Source organism: Podarcis gaigeae (assembly GCF_964106915.1).
Source record: "Podarcis gaigeae genome assembly, chromosome: 1".
Lineage (NCBI taxonomy): Eukaryota > Metazoa > Chordata > Lepidosauria > Squamata > Lacertidae > Podarcis > Podarcis gaigeae.
This window is the reverse complement of record NC_139678.1, coordinates 97,927,558-97,944,158: the sequence shown is the minus strand read 5'-3', so window position 1 is coordinate 97,944,158 and position 16,601 is coordinate 97,927,558. Positions and strand designations below refer to the sequence as shown.

General features: G+C 41.3%; 1 protein-coding gene and 1 long non-coding RNA gene across 8 annotated transcripts in view; one reads left to right on the top strand and one right to left on the bottom strand.

Moving 5' to 3' along the window:
• LOC310833639 overlaps positions 1-16,601 on the top strand; it is a 103,685-nt gene that overhangs the window by 55,497 nt on the left and 31,587 nt on the right. The gene's annotated exons all lie outside the window — the stretch shown is intronic.
• Positions 76-16,287, bottom strand: LOC310831930 (carnosine N-methyltransferase 2-like). 7 transcript variants are annotated; one of them, XM_083713259.1, is made up of 12 exons: positions 15,605-15,970; positions 15,230-15,374; positions 13,721-13,809; positions 9,747-9,972; positions 8,203-8,340; positions 8,012-8,070; positions 4,894-5,032; positions 3,917-3,969; positions 3,038-3,145; positions 2,818-2,948; positions 2,228-2,321; positions 76-1,129 (listed from the first exon to the last, which is right to left on the bottom strand). In XM_083713259.1, exons 4-12 carry the CDS (start codon positions 9,770-9,772, stop codon positions 774-776), a joined length of 1,104 nt encoding a protein of 367 aa, XP_083569385.1. In that variant the 5' UTR covers positions 9,773-9,972; positions 13,721-13,809; positions 15,230-15,374; positions 15,605-15,970; the 3' UTR covers positions 76-773. The 7 variants fall into 7 exon arrangements, with proteins under 7 accessions (XP_083569385.1, XP_083569384.1, XP_083569387.1 ...); XM_083713258.1 differs by lacking the exons at positions 13,721-13,809; positions 15,230-15,374 and adding an exon at positions 16,067-16,287 and having other exon boundaries at positions 15,605-15,910; XM_083713261.1 differs by lacking the exon at positions 13,721-13,809.

Genomic DNA, 16,601 nt, shown 5'->3' with positions numbered 1-16,601 from the left:
CTCAACTCCAGCTAGATGCTTTTTCCTTTGGAGAAACTATACCATGTGTCTGATGACAGAAGAAAACATTAACTCTCTGTGTGAAACAATTTATTTTAAAAAGGAAGGACACAGTATGAAAGTACAAAAATTACAGTGGCAGGCTTGCCATATTACTTTGGGGCTGATGTACATAAACATACTCATGCTGATGGTGTGCCAGTGTTGAATAATTCTCAAATCTTAAAGGTACTAAAGTCCTCAGGGCCTCTAACTGTTGATTGTAAGGAGCTCCTATTATCCAAAATTCATATTACAATGCAAAGTAATAAAGAGAGAAATGCACCACAGGACAGAATATTTGCTGGGCTAAATACCTAGGGATCATGTAATGTGTACACAATTAGGCTACTGAGCTTTCTTAAATATATACAATACATTAAATATTAGTCCCCCGTACCTGTTTTCTGCTATGTGAACATAATTTAAAGTTTGCTGATATACTCAAATTATCACGCTCTATGTTGCAACACTTTCCTGTGCCTCAGAGGCAGTGTGTATCCATGAAAACTAATGTCAATCTCCTGCTATGATAAACAAGATATATACCATTTTAATCACAAAAGATCCACTAATACGTTTGCTTCCAGTTCTTAATGTTTATAAGCTTCCCCCGTTTGTGCCCCTCTCTTCTCCAGTATTGAGCAAGTTCTCTTCACAACAGAGAACTGATTCTGCTTGCTCAGTACCTAACCAAACACAAACTAAAATGGTGTCTACTGTTTTGACTAGCATTAGGAATTTACGACAAACATACTCAAATCATTTCCAAACATAACCCTTCCATCCTTCTTGGTGCTGCATTCTGGCTGGCCCAAAGCCTGTAGAAGACTCTGCTTCAGATCCTGAGGTGCTGAATTCATAAAGTCTTTAGTTCCTGTCAGAAAGTCCATTGTTTGACCTCCAGTGGCATCTCCTTCAATAAAGCATTCAGTTATATCCCAATAAGAAGGGAAATTGTATACTTGGTATGTAACTCCCATTCCTTCCAAGACAACTTTGATGTCATCAGCTGTGATGTAGTGGCCGCTGTCGGTTGGGGGAAGACAGTGTCTGTAATTTTTCCATATGGAGGCCCACCCACTCTTACCTATGGGAAGGAAATTGTGAGTTTCACTGAGCCATTGTGCAGAATTAAGGCGACATAAACCAAAGCTAATATTGTAGGCACACTTACTACATAGAAATCACACCCACACACCCTGTATATGAGTATACTGCAGTTAATAAATAGTAATTTTCCTTGATAAGTTGTAGAATCTCTTGATCAAGAGCCTCCAACACCACACCTACTGTCTAAAAAAATAAATAAATGGGCAAGCCCCCATTTCACCCATTAGACCTGAGGTCTGATCTTACGTGAGTGTGCAAAGCCTGAAAGAGAGAGGAGGCAAAGCTGAAACGAGAAATAAAACTAAGAGATAGAGCAGGGGAAGATGGGTTAGGAAGCCCTCTGCAAGCAAACAGTTCAGATATCTCACAACAGCAATCTGCTCCTTCCCTGGCAGCCTTCTGGACAGGAAGGGAAAGGGAGGCAGATACAGATAGAGGTAAAGGTAAAGGGACCCTTGACCATTAGGTCCAGTCGTGACCAACTCTGGGGTTGCGGTGCTCATCTCACTTTATTGGCTGAGGGAGTCATGTGGCCAGCATGACTAAGCTGCTTCTGGCGAACCAGAGCAGCACATGGAAATGCCGTTTACCTTCCTGCCGGAGTGGTACCTATTTATCTACTTGCACTCTGACATGCTTTCAAACTGCTAGGTTGGCAGGAGCAGGGACCAAGCAATGGGAGCTCACCCCGTCGCGGGGATTTGAACTGCCGACCTTCTGATCAGCAAGTCCTAGGCTCTGTGGTTTAACTCACAGCGCCACCCATATACAGAACAGAGGATGGCAAATAAGGAGAAGTCTGACTGTATAGGGCACTTGCCTAGGTTTCTATGGACATGCTTAGAAACCCCCTTCTGCCCATCTTGCTCAATGTGGAAAGGTCAAGGGTGAACATGGAGTGCACAGGGATGGGTGCATTGAAGGCAGACAGGCAGGCTAAGACACACCCTCACAGCACTGTTCACATTGGCAGTCCCTGGCTGGTGCCTGAACTGGGCCCCCATCAATTCCAGGAGAATCTTACTCAAGTTGGGGAATCAGTACTTCAAAAACAGAAACAACAAAAACCACTCACCTGATAAGATTATAATCAGAAGCTTAGCATAACAGTCTAGGCAGCTGTGAAAAAATCGGATAGTGCTTGCAATATCCTCCACACGGTACAGCATCTAAAAGGTATAATGCCAGAAACATTTTGTTGTTAATATATCATTATAAACTTCATAGAGGGCTTCTGCATATGAAAACTAATAAATGCCCCATTGCTTTTATTCTCCATTTAAAAAACAACACATTAATTCTAATTTTACAGATTGGGACAATACGAGGTTGTATCTGTATGGGCAGTCCCATGGGAAGAAGAGTGCTCCCCTTCCTTCCTTAACACTCGCTTTTTTATCAGATTTTACGTGCACAAAATATGGTTTTAGTCTGCGTCCCAGACATGTATTGCTGCTCACACAAAACTAAGCAAATCCTATGTAAAGGCTAAAGTATAATTTGGCAGGAATTATCAACATCACATCCATTTCCTTTTCATTCTGATGAACTGGTGAAATATGGCCTGTCATATACCAGGACACCTAAGTGTTGTTGATTATATTGAAGAAAGAATGTGAGCTAACACAAAAACAGAGAATGTCATATGATCGGTCCTTAATTTACCTGGATCAGGTGTATGAAGTCGTATTTCTTTTGAATGTTCTGCTCTTTTGCCTGCTTCTCATATTCCATGGATGTCAACTGGTGCCAGCTGAATGAGACATTCTTTAGGTCAGTTGAATTTCTTACAGCCTCTGTTTATGAAATAATCGATAAAGTGAACTTCATGTGGATCACAACATAAGCTCAGTTATCCTGATAGAGAAAGAATGCAATGCTGTACCTTTATACGCCAAAATGTGTTGAGGGTTGGGCTCTATGACTTCATTTTTGATAAAGATTCCTGGATGCACAGCCTGAATTATCCTAATCATTTTCAAGTCTTGCTCACCTATAAGATAAGTTCAAAGCAAATTCATTCATTAAAATCAGTCAGTCCTTAAGGTTGAAATCATGTGCATATTTATCTAGAATTTATTTCCATTGAGCTCAGTGTGGCTGATCTCAAAGTAAACATGCTGAGGATCATGCTGTATTTCAGGTATACCTCAGAGAAGCTTCAGATGCTTTAAACAAGTGCTACTAGCCATTTCTCCAGCATTGGCATAGGAAGCTGCCTGATTGGGACTCAGACTGGTTGTCCATTTAGCCCAGTATTGTTGACATTGATGGACAATGGCCCTTCAACGATCCTTCCTAGCTCTACCCAGAGATGCCAGGAATCAATCGTGGGCCCTTCTGCTTGGAAAACAGGGGCTTTAACTAGTGAGCTACACCCATTCCTTCTATAGTCTATGCCAAAAAAAAAAAAAAAAATCCTACAAAAAATTCCTCTCAGACATTATACAGAAACAGTACCAGACACTGAAGCCTTATGACACTTGGAACTGTACTCCAAGTGGAATAATGGACACTGAAAGAAAATAATCCAACTTCATTGCACTTAAATAAATCCAGATTCATGAAAATGTGCACAGGGAATGAGCCACATATTATTTATAATTTTGACCAATGGATGCCTTAGCCTGAAAGCAAATAGGCTGTGTGTCTATATTAAAAGAAAGGAAAAATCAACAACAAAGCATTGGCAGCTGCCACCATGAGTGTCCCTCTCAAAGCAGATACATAACTGAATAATTATTTTTAGATTTTTGTTCCTTACCTGTGCCACTTCCCACACCTAGCACATTGATAGTAGATTTTCCATTTCCAAGGCTAAAAGGATAAGCATTTATTATACAGCATTAAAATACAGGAGTTTTGATATTTATTTATATTTCAAAAAGTAAAAACTGGGACACCCCAAAAGATTACAAAAATGCAAAAAACCCCATTATTTTTCTATTGACTTGCCTAAGATCCAGGGCAAAGCGCCACCTCTCAGAAATTCCCCCACATGTCAATTCCAGCTTTGAAATCCCAGTTTCAACTGGGAAAATCGGATGTATGGCAGCCCTACGTTTATTTTGCTAAACCGTGTGCTACTGTCACTAATGCATTGCCAAAACTTTCTCACAGCAAGATGTGGTTTGAGCAATATATATCACAATATATGCTTCCCCCCGCTTCCATAGATATTTCTAGAAGATTTGTGTTCCAGTCATTTTTGTCCAATAAATTTATGTGTTCACACCAATGACCATAATGAACTCAGGCTAGCATTTCTGTGTCATATAACAGTACAGTTCTTGAGCCCTAGAGTCACTAGTTCAAACTGCCCTGAATTAAGCAACATCAGTGATGCTCTGTGAAGCTGTAACAGTTTAAATTAAGATTGCCTTAAATTAAGAGTTTTCCATCCAAATAATGTAACTTGGGGAAGCCAAATGGGCAAATAATGCACAAAACAAAGGAGTTCTCATCTAGAGTTCCCATATGGAGTTTCACCAAGAGTTGGATCACAGTCCTTTGCACTTAAGTAAGAGTAAACCCTACTGAACTCAGGATTGGTTGCAAGGCATCCCATGAGATATGTTTGCACGTTGCACGTCCATTATCATAGAAGGGACATAAATGAAAAATAAATAAATATTCCTTGAGACCTTTAGAGAAGGATGAGCATTAGAGTGCAGGAAGCTGCGGACATTTGACCATTTCCCAAAATTCATATTTTTAAGCATTCTGATTTTTTTTCCTTACCTGGCTATTATACCTGGCAGCTCCTCCTTATTGAACTGGCCCATGCATTGGTGCTCAGTTGAATGGTCTAAGAATGACTTAAAGGCTTTTGCGTATTCATCCACTGTAAGGCTTCTCATGGGCTGGGTCACACAAAGCTCTTTGGAATGTAAAGCCAAATTGGTGTTAAGAGCTGGAAATAAATGCCACTGTACCTCATAGAAAACTTCAGAGGTGCATTGAGTAGCAATAGTAAATAACTTCATTGCACCAAAGATTAGTTTATGACAGATTCCGCTGAAAGCAATGAAATAAGACTAGGCTGTGCACATGCACTACAGTATAGTGTATAGTGGCTATACATTTAACATACATGATTCATCCTCAAAGAATGTGAGAGGTATGACACAAGTAGGGGGGAGAATTAAGGCCACTATATATATATATCTTTTGATATGCCTTTTATGAAGCTTGCCAACCATAATCTTGATCCAGAGCACATTCAGAGCACTTGGACAACTGTCCCATTCACTTCACTGGAGCCAGCAGAGTGGGGTACACAAAGGAACACTCATATAAGCATCTTGCTTCCATTGATATGAATGGAGAAACCCTTGCAGTTACAGGAGTGTCAATAAAATGCTAGATAAGGACCTCCATCTTTGGCAGACTGCTAACACATGTGATTTTCCATGTCTTACCTGCCCCTGTTAGACCAAGACTTGGGTGTCTTTAAAGATGTACATATGACAGCAAATGTATACTCAGCTCACATTTCATAGAGCATGTAGCTTTATTTAGCCAATGGTGCCTAGCAACTGACAAATTCTGAATGCTTTACTTGGGAGTTATACTGGTTGGATGGGTAGAGGAGTGCTCCCAATTCCCTCTTCCAAACACAATTCTAGTTGGGGCCAATGGCCAACGTAATGGCATTCTTACACTAGCATAAATTTTAGCAGGAAATTTGCTGTCATAAAAAAGGGCAGAGATGGGGGCACAGTATGTAAGCAGCAGGGACTTGGCTAATACAGCCTTAACTAAAGTTATGCAGCAGAATAGCTGCTGTAACTAAATATGTAGCTGTTGATGAACTCGAGATTGCTGCCAAACATATAATCCACCCAGCCTCCTGGGCATGTAGATAGTCAGGATTCTGTCTCTGTAGCTAATCATGACACAGCATCAGGACTGTACAATTGTGACTCCTCTGAAGACATCCATGATTGGACAGAAATATAGGGGATTAAGTGGTCCTTGAGGTATCCTGGACTCAGATTGTTATGGGTCTTGTAAATTAATCCAAGAGCCTTGAACCTGGCTAAGTAGTGCATTGAAGTCACTGCAACTCATAATAATAATAATAATAATAATAATAATAATAATAATAATAATATTTTTATTTATACCCCGCCCTCCCCAGCCAAGGCCAGGCTCAGGGTGTCTAACAAGCAATAATAAAAACAAGTTGAATGAATACAACTTAAAAACAAGATTAAAAAACAACATTAAAATATTGAGACATTAAAATATTAAAATGCAGCCTCATCACAGGAGGAGAAAGAAAAAAGAGAGAGGGGGAGGGAATTAAATTGGCTTCAAGCCAAAGGCCAGGCAGAACAACTCTGTCTTACAGGCCCTGCGGAATGAAATCAGATCCTGCAGGGCCCTGGTCTCATGAGGCAGAGCGTTCCACCAGGCCGGAGCCAGTGTTGAAAAGGCCCTGGCTCTGGTTGAGGCTAATCTAACTTCCTTAGGGCCCGGGACCACTAGGGTGTTGCTATTTATGGATCTTGAGGCTCTCCATGGGGCATACCGGGAGAGGCGGTCCCATAGGTACGAGGGTCCTAGGCCGTGAAGGGCCTTGAGCACCAAAGTTATGTACCGGCAATAATCTGTCTCCAACAATAGTCAAGTCATAGTGTTTTGCACCAGATGGAGCCCCAAGACCAGGCACAAGGGAAGCGCCACATAAAGTGTATTTCATTGATAGAGCCTTGAGGTTGGGGAGGAGACAGGAATTGCTAGATGGGATTAAAAGAACTGGGCTAATGAAAAACATCCTGTATGAATGAATCAGATACTTACTGTTTCTATCTGATCATGTGCCAATCATTCTGCCTATTATATGCCATTGTCTCAAGAATGTGCATTTATTTTAAGCTCTTCCAAATCTCATGCTCTCAAGGCAAGGAATGGGGAACTGGTGGCCTTCTAGATGTTGCTGGACTACAACTCCCATCATCCCCAACCATTGGCCTTACCATCTGGAACTGAGAAGAGTTATAGCTGGAGACAACAGCATCTGGAGGGTCACAAGTACCCATTCCTCTTCAATACCATAGTTAGGGATCAAACTTCTTGTGTAGGAAGCTTGTGCTGTTCCACTGAAGGCCCTTTTTGCTACTGGTCTAGTCTAGATGACTGTCATGTTATGGTGTAGATCCCATCATTAACCTCTTTTCTGTTTGATCTTCTGGTTAGATGCTAGAAGTCCTGTCCTCTGAAATCAGAGGACCAGAACCCAGATTTCTGCCTTTTCTATCTAAAATAATTGTTGCTAGCAGAATCCACAAAGATGTTCTGTGGATACACACCTATATTCAGTAGGATGCAAACACACACACACACACACACACACACACACACACACACACACCCTACACCTTCCTACTGAACTAATGACCTACTCTTGTAGTATCCACTCTTCTTTGTCTCTGTGGCTGCTCCAGTGCCCTCTTTCAAAATAACATGGTCTCCTCACACAGACACAACTATGTCCAGCTCCAGTCACATTGCCAGTAAATAATCCATGGTGTGACAGTGGGACATGTATCCTTCTCCAGGTAGCAGATGGGCATGGAGCTGCTGTTGCTTATGGCTTCTCATGCAGGATTTAATTTTATCATCTTCGTCTTATTATTGCATGTTGAGAACACCTCCCATTCTTGCCTTTTTCACTGCTTTTGATTCTGCATCTGAGGCAAGGTAAGATTCCAACTTAGGCTGGTGTGAGCTCAAATGTAGAAGCAGTGGTCTTAATTGGACTCTAGGTTTTCCTGCCTTGCCATGGCACCATTTTGCCAAGTAGCCACAATAATATATATCTGTCTTGCAACTTGCTAAGCTTCAAAATTACCTGAATTGTTTGCAGATGTCACCAATATCTCTTTCTCAAAATGGGCATCTTGTGTTTTCCTGCAGCAAAGAAAACATGGTATTTATTTAGCAATTCGAGCAATCCCTCACCTGTTCCTATGTCAGCTGGGCAGTAATTTCACAGTTGCTCTCCCAACCCCGAGACATGGGCTTTGGTGCTCCCTGGCGTACCTTTTTCCATACTCTTCATCATCATCTATGGCTCTAACCACAGGCAGCTTGGCACCATTCATGGAGCAAAATCCATTGGAAAACACACCATTTTGGAAGCAGCCATCTGTACTTTTGCTTTGCTTTGTTTTGGAGACTCTGCATTGGTGATGAAAAAAAATATTGCTTATGGCTAACTGCACCAGAATGACCCAGCCCCTTCCTAGCCTAAGTAGCACAGCCATACATGCCAACCCCCTGGAAGTAACTGATAGCCAATCAGGTTCAAGGAGTCATCACTACAGCACAGCATTGTGTGAGTGCATATTTGTGATGTGTGTCTGTTCCATTCTAGGCCACAATCTTGAAAAGCCACACCTCTCTGACGATATATGTTTATATGTGTATGTGTGTTTGCAACACGCAGGCTTAGTGAGACATAAAAAATGTACACAGGGAGAACTTGCAGAAGCATTTGGAATTTATTTCAGCAAAAAAAGATTTTAGGTTGAATACAAATGCAGAACTATCTTATGCCAGCTTCATTTTTTATTGCTTAAGAGCAAAGCTTGGAAATTATTGACTTATCCTTAGTGGTCTGCATACAGAGCAGGATTATGCTGAGTTAGACCATCATATTAATTAGTTCCCTATTTCTGTGATGCAGTCTATCAAAACACCCACTGAACTCCACTGTTTAATTTCTAAGCAGCACTAAACCTATGTATCTGGGTGAAGTCAAGCCTTTCCTACACCTTGTTTGTTTGTTTTGTCTACCACCCTTCATCCTTGGATCTCAGGGCAGTTCACAGCATCTGTGGCGTTCTTGCTGGAGACGGACAACAAAGTTCTTGTCTAGGTCCCTGACTGATGTGACCTCTAAGGCTAGGCTTCTACCCCACATACTATATCTACACAAACTCACAGCGCCACCCCACACCAGTTTGGACTTCATTTGCTTCTCTTGCAGAGGGACACAGAAGTCTTTAGGACACTGAATCCCTGCCCCATGATGGCACAAAATCCTACACAGTCTTGGGCTAGTTTTTGCTTCTTATCATTATCATTTATAAAAAATGCATACCGCCTTTCATCTATACATCCCAGGGTGGTTCACAACACAAAAACATAAGATAAAAACAAACAAACCACTTCATGAGCTGCTCTCCACATTTTAAAACCATAAGGACTAGTAACTAAATTAAATATTTTAAACACTGGTTTTTTATTTGTGGGTGGGGCATATTCAGTGTTGTGTCCCAAACATATGATAGAGGGGTGTGTGTTTTTTTTTGGGGGGGGGGGACCTTGAAGGTCATCTAATCCAAACATGAGCATAAATATTTAAGTTCCTCTGCTCTGATTGAATGGTACTGGAAAAATCACTGTCTCTAAACCTCAGTCTGCAATAACAGTCCTGATAACTTCTCAACATTACAGTAAACTGTAAGAATGGGTGTAAATATATATTATACTGTAAAAATGGATGTATATATAATATAAAATCCTTCTGAATAGAGATGTCTATCTTCTTATACAGTCAGAGTGGCTCACATCATTCTTACCTTTTCACCTTGGCTTTTGGCTCCATGTCTTCTATAGGCCTTCTCCAGTCTCTCTCTTCTTTAAGGACCCGTTCTTGCTCTCTTTTGGCTTATATACTCCAGATGGACTCCAGTGTGTTGAAGTACAGAAGGCAGGCACAGGCACAGCTGGTCTTCAGTCTCTACTGGTACTTTCCTATACCCCCCTCATCCATTTCAAAGTGATATGCATTTTGGCTCAGCAGTGCTAAAGGTTAGAGACAGATTTGACTCTTAGTTGATATTTCCATCTGTTACTGTCACTGTATGTCAGTCTCCTGGCCCACTGAGGAGCTTTCTATGACCTGTAGTATCTCAGAATGTCCTTCCTCACACCTGTTATCACCCTCCCCCCAGTCGCTTGAATTAGTATGCTCTAAGAAGATACCTTATCCTGAAGACCATAGATAACATATGAAGTCATAATGTTACCCCTTTAGGGAGTGCACAAGAAACTTGGCATACAAAGTGTATGGGAAAAGGGTGATATTTAAATAGGTCAAGAAGCATGCCCCTTCTCAGTTCAGCAGCTAGCATTGTATAGCTATGAAAATACAATTTGCCATACTAAATTTTACAATATACTCAATATTTATTGACCTCGTTCACACATAGCATTCACCCATAGTTTATTAAACTCTGATTTATCGAACCATGGTTTAGCATCAAGTCTAAAACCTGCTCAATCTATGGCTTGTTTATTGCCAACAAACCATGATCTAAGTCATGGTTGTTTGTTAGCTTATGAGCCTTGGTTTGTTTTAACAATAGTTTGGTGTTGCATGTGAACTCAGTGCCCTTCCTTAAAAACAGTTTGCTGGACCACAACATACTACCCCAAACATTCACCAAGTCACAAAGTATGAGACAAGAAGTAGCAAGTATTATTGACCAAGTACTTGGTTCCAAAGCTTAGCTTAAGCCAAGAGACAGTTTCTTTCTGGACAAGGTAACTTTAGAATCTCACTTCTCCTACCCTGTATAAAGGTTCTGCTCATTTGTCCTTGCTCTCTACTGTATGAACACATGTAACAAAACACAGAAACATTTTCAAAGAAAAGCAGCTTTGAGGGCTGGGAATCCGGAACACATAAACAGTGATGGGATGGGTGCTTTTTCTGCCTGCAGCTTCAGGCAGAACTCCAAATCCCTTTCCCGTGATGTGTTTCCCATTGAAGAATTACAAACATGTGAGACAAACCTTATGCTAGCAATTTCTCCCCAAGCAGGTAAAACTGTTTTATTCACTGACATAAGTGTTAGGCAGCAGCTGGATGGCTGCAGGTTCTGGTATCATGAGGGCTGTAGGGAATTTCTCTCTATCCACTTTCTTTACACGATGCGTAAGTTTACAATCTCCATCTTGTAACCTTTCTTGGTAAGGAAGTTGTTCCAATCATCTGATCATGTTTAATATCCTTTCATTTTCTAGTGCCAACTGGAAGTGTGGCTTCACAGCAGACTTATAAAGAGATTGCAATATAGGCCAATTTAGTTTTGAACATTTCCCTACAGATTCCTAACACTCAATTTGCTTTTTCCCAGAGCTGCTAGATTCTGGGTCATGTTTTCACCATACCTCCAACTCTCTTCCTTGGCCAGTCACTCGTGACACTCCTGGAAAAAGCCCAGGAGTGAAACTTTGGGAGTCTGAAGGTTGTTGTCTCAGTCATAAATGGCCCTCTTGTATAAGAATTTCCTGTGAAGTAGCCACAAAAGTCACTTCACAATGTAAGAAATATATGTTTAAAGGCACCCTTTCTGCCTGAATTGTCTTAAGTCAGTGAAAGTATTTACAGTCGTGGTTGTTATCAGTCATTCTTGTTGACATTTCCCTCTTTATATTTATATTTCCTTAGCAGGAATGATAAAGGCTTTCCCCTCTTTATGTTGCTCAAGAACAAGGTCTATTGTTCCCTCTGCTGGCCAAATGTATACCAGCCAAATGTATACCAACCTTCAATAAAACTTTATATAACTTTAATTCAAGACAGATGACTGCTTGGTATTATCCAGCTACAAAACTAGGCACACTGTGAACACCATGAAAGCATCTTTCAACTAAACATGCATAGGGCTGTGCTGCAAGGCTGCGTAGTTAGCAAAGTAAGTGAAAATTAGTGCTGCGCTGAATTTTCACGAGCTTAGGGTCCCCCCCTTCTTTTTAAATAATCTTTATTAGTTTCAGTTAAAAAAATAAGTCTATATATACAACAGTATTCAATACAAAAGGTGGAACAAAGAAGAAGAAGAAAAATAAGGAAAAAGAAGTACATAATTTTATACAAATCTTCTGTACGAATATAATAAATTGACCTTTATGTTCATACAAATGCAATTTCATAAAAAGAAGGGGAAAAGGGGAAAAAGATTTCTATAAATAAACTTTAAAAAGACTTCCAAAATTTTTGTTTACTGTGTCTATTCTTTCCTGAAACGCGCAGCCTCATATTACATTCAATTATCTTCATATGTCCTAACCTAACATAATATTATTTACACTTTTTGTTTTACAAGAATCAGTCTAGTTCTGCCAAGAGAATTTCACTCTTATAATGATTTTTTAAGTATTCTTTAAATATTCTCCATTCCTTATATACACTCTGTTTCATGTCATTTCTTACTCTTCCTGATAACTTTGCCAACTGAAGGTATTCTATCATTAGAGCTTGGTTTTCAGTGTGAAAGTTGCTGTTTCATGAAGTATGAAAATGTTTGTTGGTTTATACTCTTTTATAGCTTTTTCATGCCTATTTGCGGCCATTGTTACCTTGATTTTGGACAGTTTTAAATGATTTGGAAAAGCTTCTTAACTGAGTCACTATAGCCAACGAATCAGTGAACATGCTAACCTCACTGCTGCCATTTAAATGATCCGAAAGAGCTTCTTCCTTACAAGATTCTAGTCAATCATGGGATCATAGATAACTTAGGGAACATTAGCATCAGTGTTGCCATTGAACTAATCAGATTTGGCTGCATGACAACATTGTTAAGGGCAAACTATTCCTTCTCGATTATCTTCAGTGGGAACCAGAGAGAAGAAGAAGTAGTAGTACTGTTCAGGACACTTTGTGGATGCTACCAGCGTTGCCACTCTGCTGCAGTTTCAGTACTCCATAGCAAGAGTTATACTCCATTGCAGTTCTAATAAAAAGCAGTTATACATTCCAAGTTGGGGCAGAACATGGATGGGGGAGCCCGCTCAGATGGGTTTCAAAATACACATCTCATTGAGAAAAGGGAGCTGCAGGTGGGTAGCACCTAAATTCAGTTGTCCCCCATATGCAAATGTCACCCACTCTTGCTGTGCTACTTCCAAATGGGTGTGCATTTCCAAATGCAACTCTAAATGCACATATCCATTACTTTTCCTTCTTTATTGAGGAGTTACAGAAGTACTCACTCACACCCTGCTCTGTCTATCCAGTGATATCTCATCTGCAACATTAAGAAAGGAGGGTAGCCTTACCTTTGGTGGAAGCAAGGATTTAAAACATGTAAATTCTAGGAGTGCTTCCAACAGTCTTTTCATCAATCTTTTTACAGTAGTACCCCTGGTTAAGAACTTAATTCATTCCAGAGGTCCATTCTTAACCTGAAACTGTTCTTAACTTGAGGTACCACTTTAACTAATGGGGCCTCCTGCTGCCACCGCTGCCGTGCGATTTCTGTTCTCATCCTGAAGCACAGTAACCTGAGGTACTATTTCTGGGTTGGTGGAGTCTGTAACCTGAAGCATCTGTAACCTGAAGCGTCTGTTACCCGAGGTACCCCTGTATTATGGTCAATGGTCAGAATTCAGGGTATTATCAGCTGATCTTCTCCATGAATCTTGGAATGCCAAATTACTTGGTCTTGTTTCAGATACTAAACCTGATGTGTTAGGAAGCCTTTACCACTCATTTGTTTTATTACTGCGTTTTCCATCCATATAGTTAGATCTTTTACTTAACCTCATGCCCTTGTGGAAAATCAGATAGAGATGTCTTTGGCTTGGCACTCCTGGGGCAGCAGAGGGCAGCAGGATCTCTCAGCAGGTTTTCTGAATGGGAAGGGAATAGGGGAGGAAACAGGCTGTCATCCCATTATGAGGACAGTTGTTCAGGAACTGACCTGGGAAGAATGTTTCAGTTGAGAGAATTTGCCCGAGGGCAATTAAGGACCAGCAACTGGTAAAATATATCCTGCGTTTTTGTGAGCACAAGTTACCAGTGACCCTGTGGGCTAAGGACAACCATTGGAAATATAATGATAGGCTGGAGAATTTCAGACGGCAGATTAAATTTGCTCAACTTGGCTGGGCCACCTAAACAAAACCAGAAGCCATGGTACCCTCAGATTAGGTTTTCGGCTGCAGTGCTATATTACACTTACTTACTTGGAAGTAAGCCCAATAGAGCGCAGCAGGGATAGCCTTCTAAGTATACATGCATAAAGTCCAAACCAAGTGCAAGCCTTTTGAAACACACCACAATTGAATATCATGCTTACGGTTTAAAATAAAACTTAAGAATTTGGTGGAAGCATTTCTAAGCAAAATAATTTAGATGTTAGGCAGAAGGTGTCCAGGATTTCAGACCGCTGTGTTTTTACATATACATGGCATGAACTAGCCCGGCGTTTAACATTGCCAGTATGTCAGTGTCAACAATAATGAGCTGGATGCAGCAGTAGTCTGGCTCTGTATGGTTCTTGGGTTCGATAGAAGGTTAATGGAAAGGAGGCAGAAAGACTGGCTGAGCCCAATTCTCCCAGAGGTGGTAAATCTATGCCTGAGCTATATGACTTCAGACTGCAGGAAGAGGCTCACACGCCCGAGTATTACAAATACAAAACCCTCCATGTTGACAATGGGTGGAATATCCTGACCTAGTCTTTCCCTTACATGCTCATTTTCATCGCATAAGCCTCCATTTCCATTCCGAAGCCATACAGCCCAGAGATTTACCACCTCTGGATGAATGAGGCTAACAGAAGTCTATAAAGCTGTACTAACTGATGCCCTGATACAAATGTGGGAAAAGTTTGACCCACAAGATGTTGCTGAACTACAACTCCCATCACCTCCAGCAAGTGTAGCCAATGAAATTTAGGCATGACAGGATTTGTAGTGCAGCACAGGTTCTCCACACCTGCCTTACTGAGTCCTTACAAAACGTATTAGATTCTCCTAGCGCAAAATAATTTTAAGAAAAGAGTGGTGGACTGAACTATTTGGCCCAGCCTTTTCAGCATTTCATGAAGTTAGGGCAAACCTGCTCCTTAAGATCAATTGGGGGAGGGAAGTTATTTGGGGTGGAGTTCTTACCCAGTGGCGTAGCGTGGGTTGTCAGCACCCGGGGCAAGGCAAGTAATTTGCGCCCCCTAACCCGTGGATTTGCGTCCCCTAACCCTAACCCCCAGATGTTGCGCCCGGTGCGGCCGGCCCCCCCTGCACCCCCACGCTACGCCACTGTTCTTACCTTTTAAATAGAAACAGCTAAGGTTTTCTTTAGCTTGTTTACCTTCACAAAAACGTTTCTGCCCCTTCCAGATGTTTCCTGAACAGAATGACCCATAGGAAAGAATAGAGTAACACCAGGGAAAGACTCAGAACCCTGTTATACCCTGAATATCAAAGTAATGGGATACCCACAGAATATTTTAGAATTTTGCCACACACCCCCTCAGGAAAGTTGTCTAACGTATACTTTCTCTGGGGACAAATGATCCCTTAAAGGAGGATGCGGCTATTGGTCCCCAACCCCCTTCTCTAAATGGTCACATTTAGTGGGACTAAATGGTGGGAAAGCAAGGGGTAGGTTTGCAATATTTATTTATATTTCTAGGTGGCTTACCTCCTTTATTTTAAGGTCTCTCGTTTCGCTCTCCATTGGACTAAGTCTTTCAATTCACTGAGTTTAGTCAGCTGAAAAGCAGGTTGCAAACAGCGAGGTGGTGGCAGTAGCAGTTGTGCATGAGAAGGTGCCAATTCCTTTCCTCCGGTTTTAAGGAGGCAGAAGCAAGGTCCCCAATGCAAATTCCTGGTATAACTATTCCTGCACAAGTGGTATGCCCAAGCAAGTCTGTTTGGCCTCCCGTGGGGGTGAACTGTCTCTTTAATGAGCTCAGTTATTGGACCACTTGCCGCATTCTCTGCCTGCCTACAAAGGGAGCAATGATGCATGAGTCATATTTGTGACAGTTTTATCCTGTTTATAACAACAGCTGACTGTATATTGGGCTCTAGCACAAAGCTGCTTCTACAAAAGTTGCTGGATTTATGTCATCAATCCCATTGTGATGAATTTGCTACTTACTTTGCACACAAAGAAACTTGTATTCGGTGCCTTTGAGGAAATGCAAGTTCAAGCGCAGGGGCAGGATCTCAGGTACACGTGGACCAGATGGATGAAAACCAGCCAAGCTCTGGAGAAAGTCCGTTAATTGCTGGATAGGGTCTTACCAGTTGCGTCAGAAATGCAAGGTGGCCTCACATCCCTGGTCAACTGTTTAAAATCTAATCTAGACACTCCATCCAAGCAGAAATCATCGTTTCTTAGGGTCAAAATGACCAAGTAGCTCTAGGGTTGGGAGTGTCTTATCGTGTGTCTTTGCCTATCTGCCAATAGAGAAAAGTGAGAGGAAATGGAGTCCATGTGGTCAGGTGGTTTCCAAACCGTTCTAGGTTTGCACTAGTAGCATCATGTAACGGGTCTGCAACACTGACCAGTAGGAGGAGGAGGCACAAAACAGCCAATGTTTAGTGCACATGTTGCCATCATGACCCCTATGGTCACACATGTTCCCCCAGAGGCATTCCTTGACGCCACTTCTTTTCCTGGAAAGCTCAGC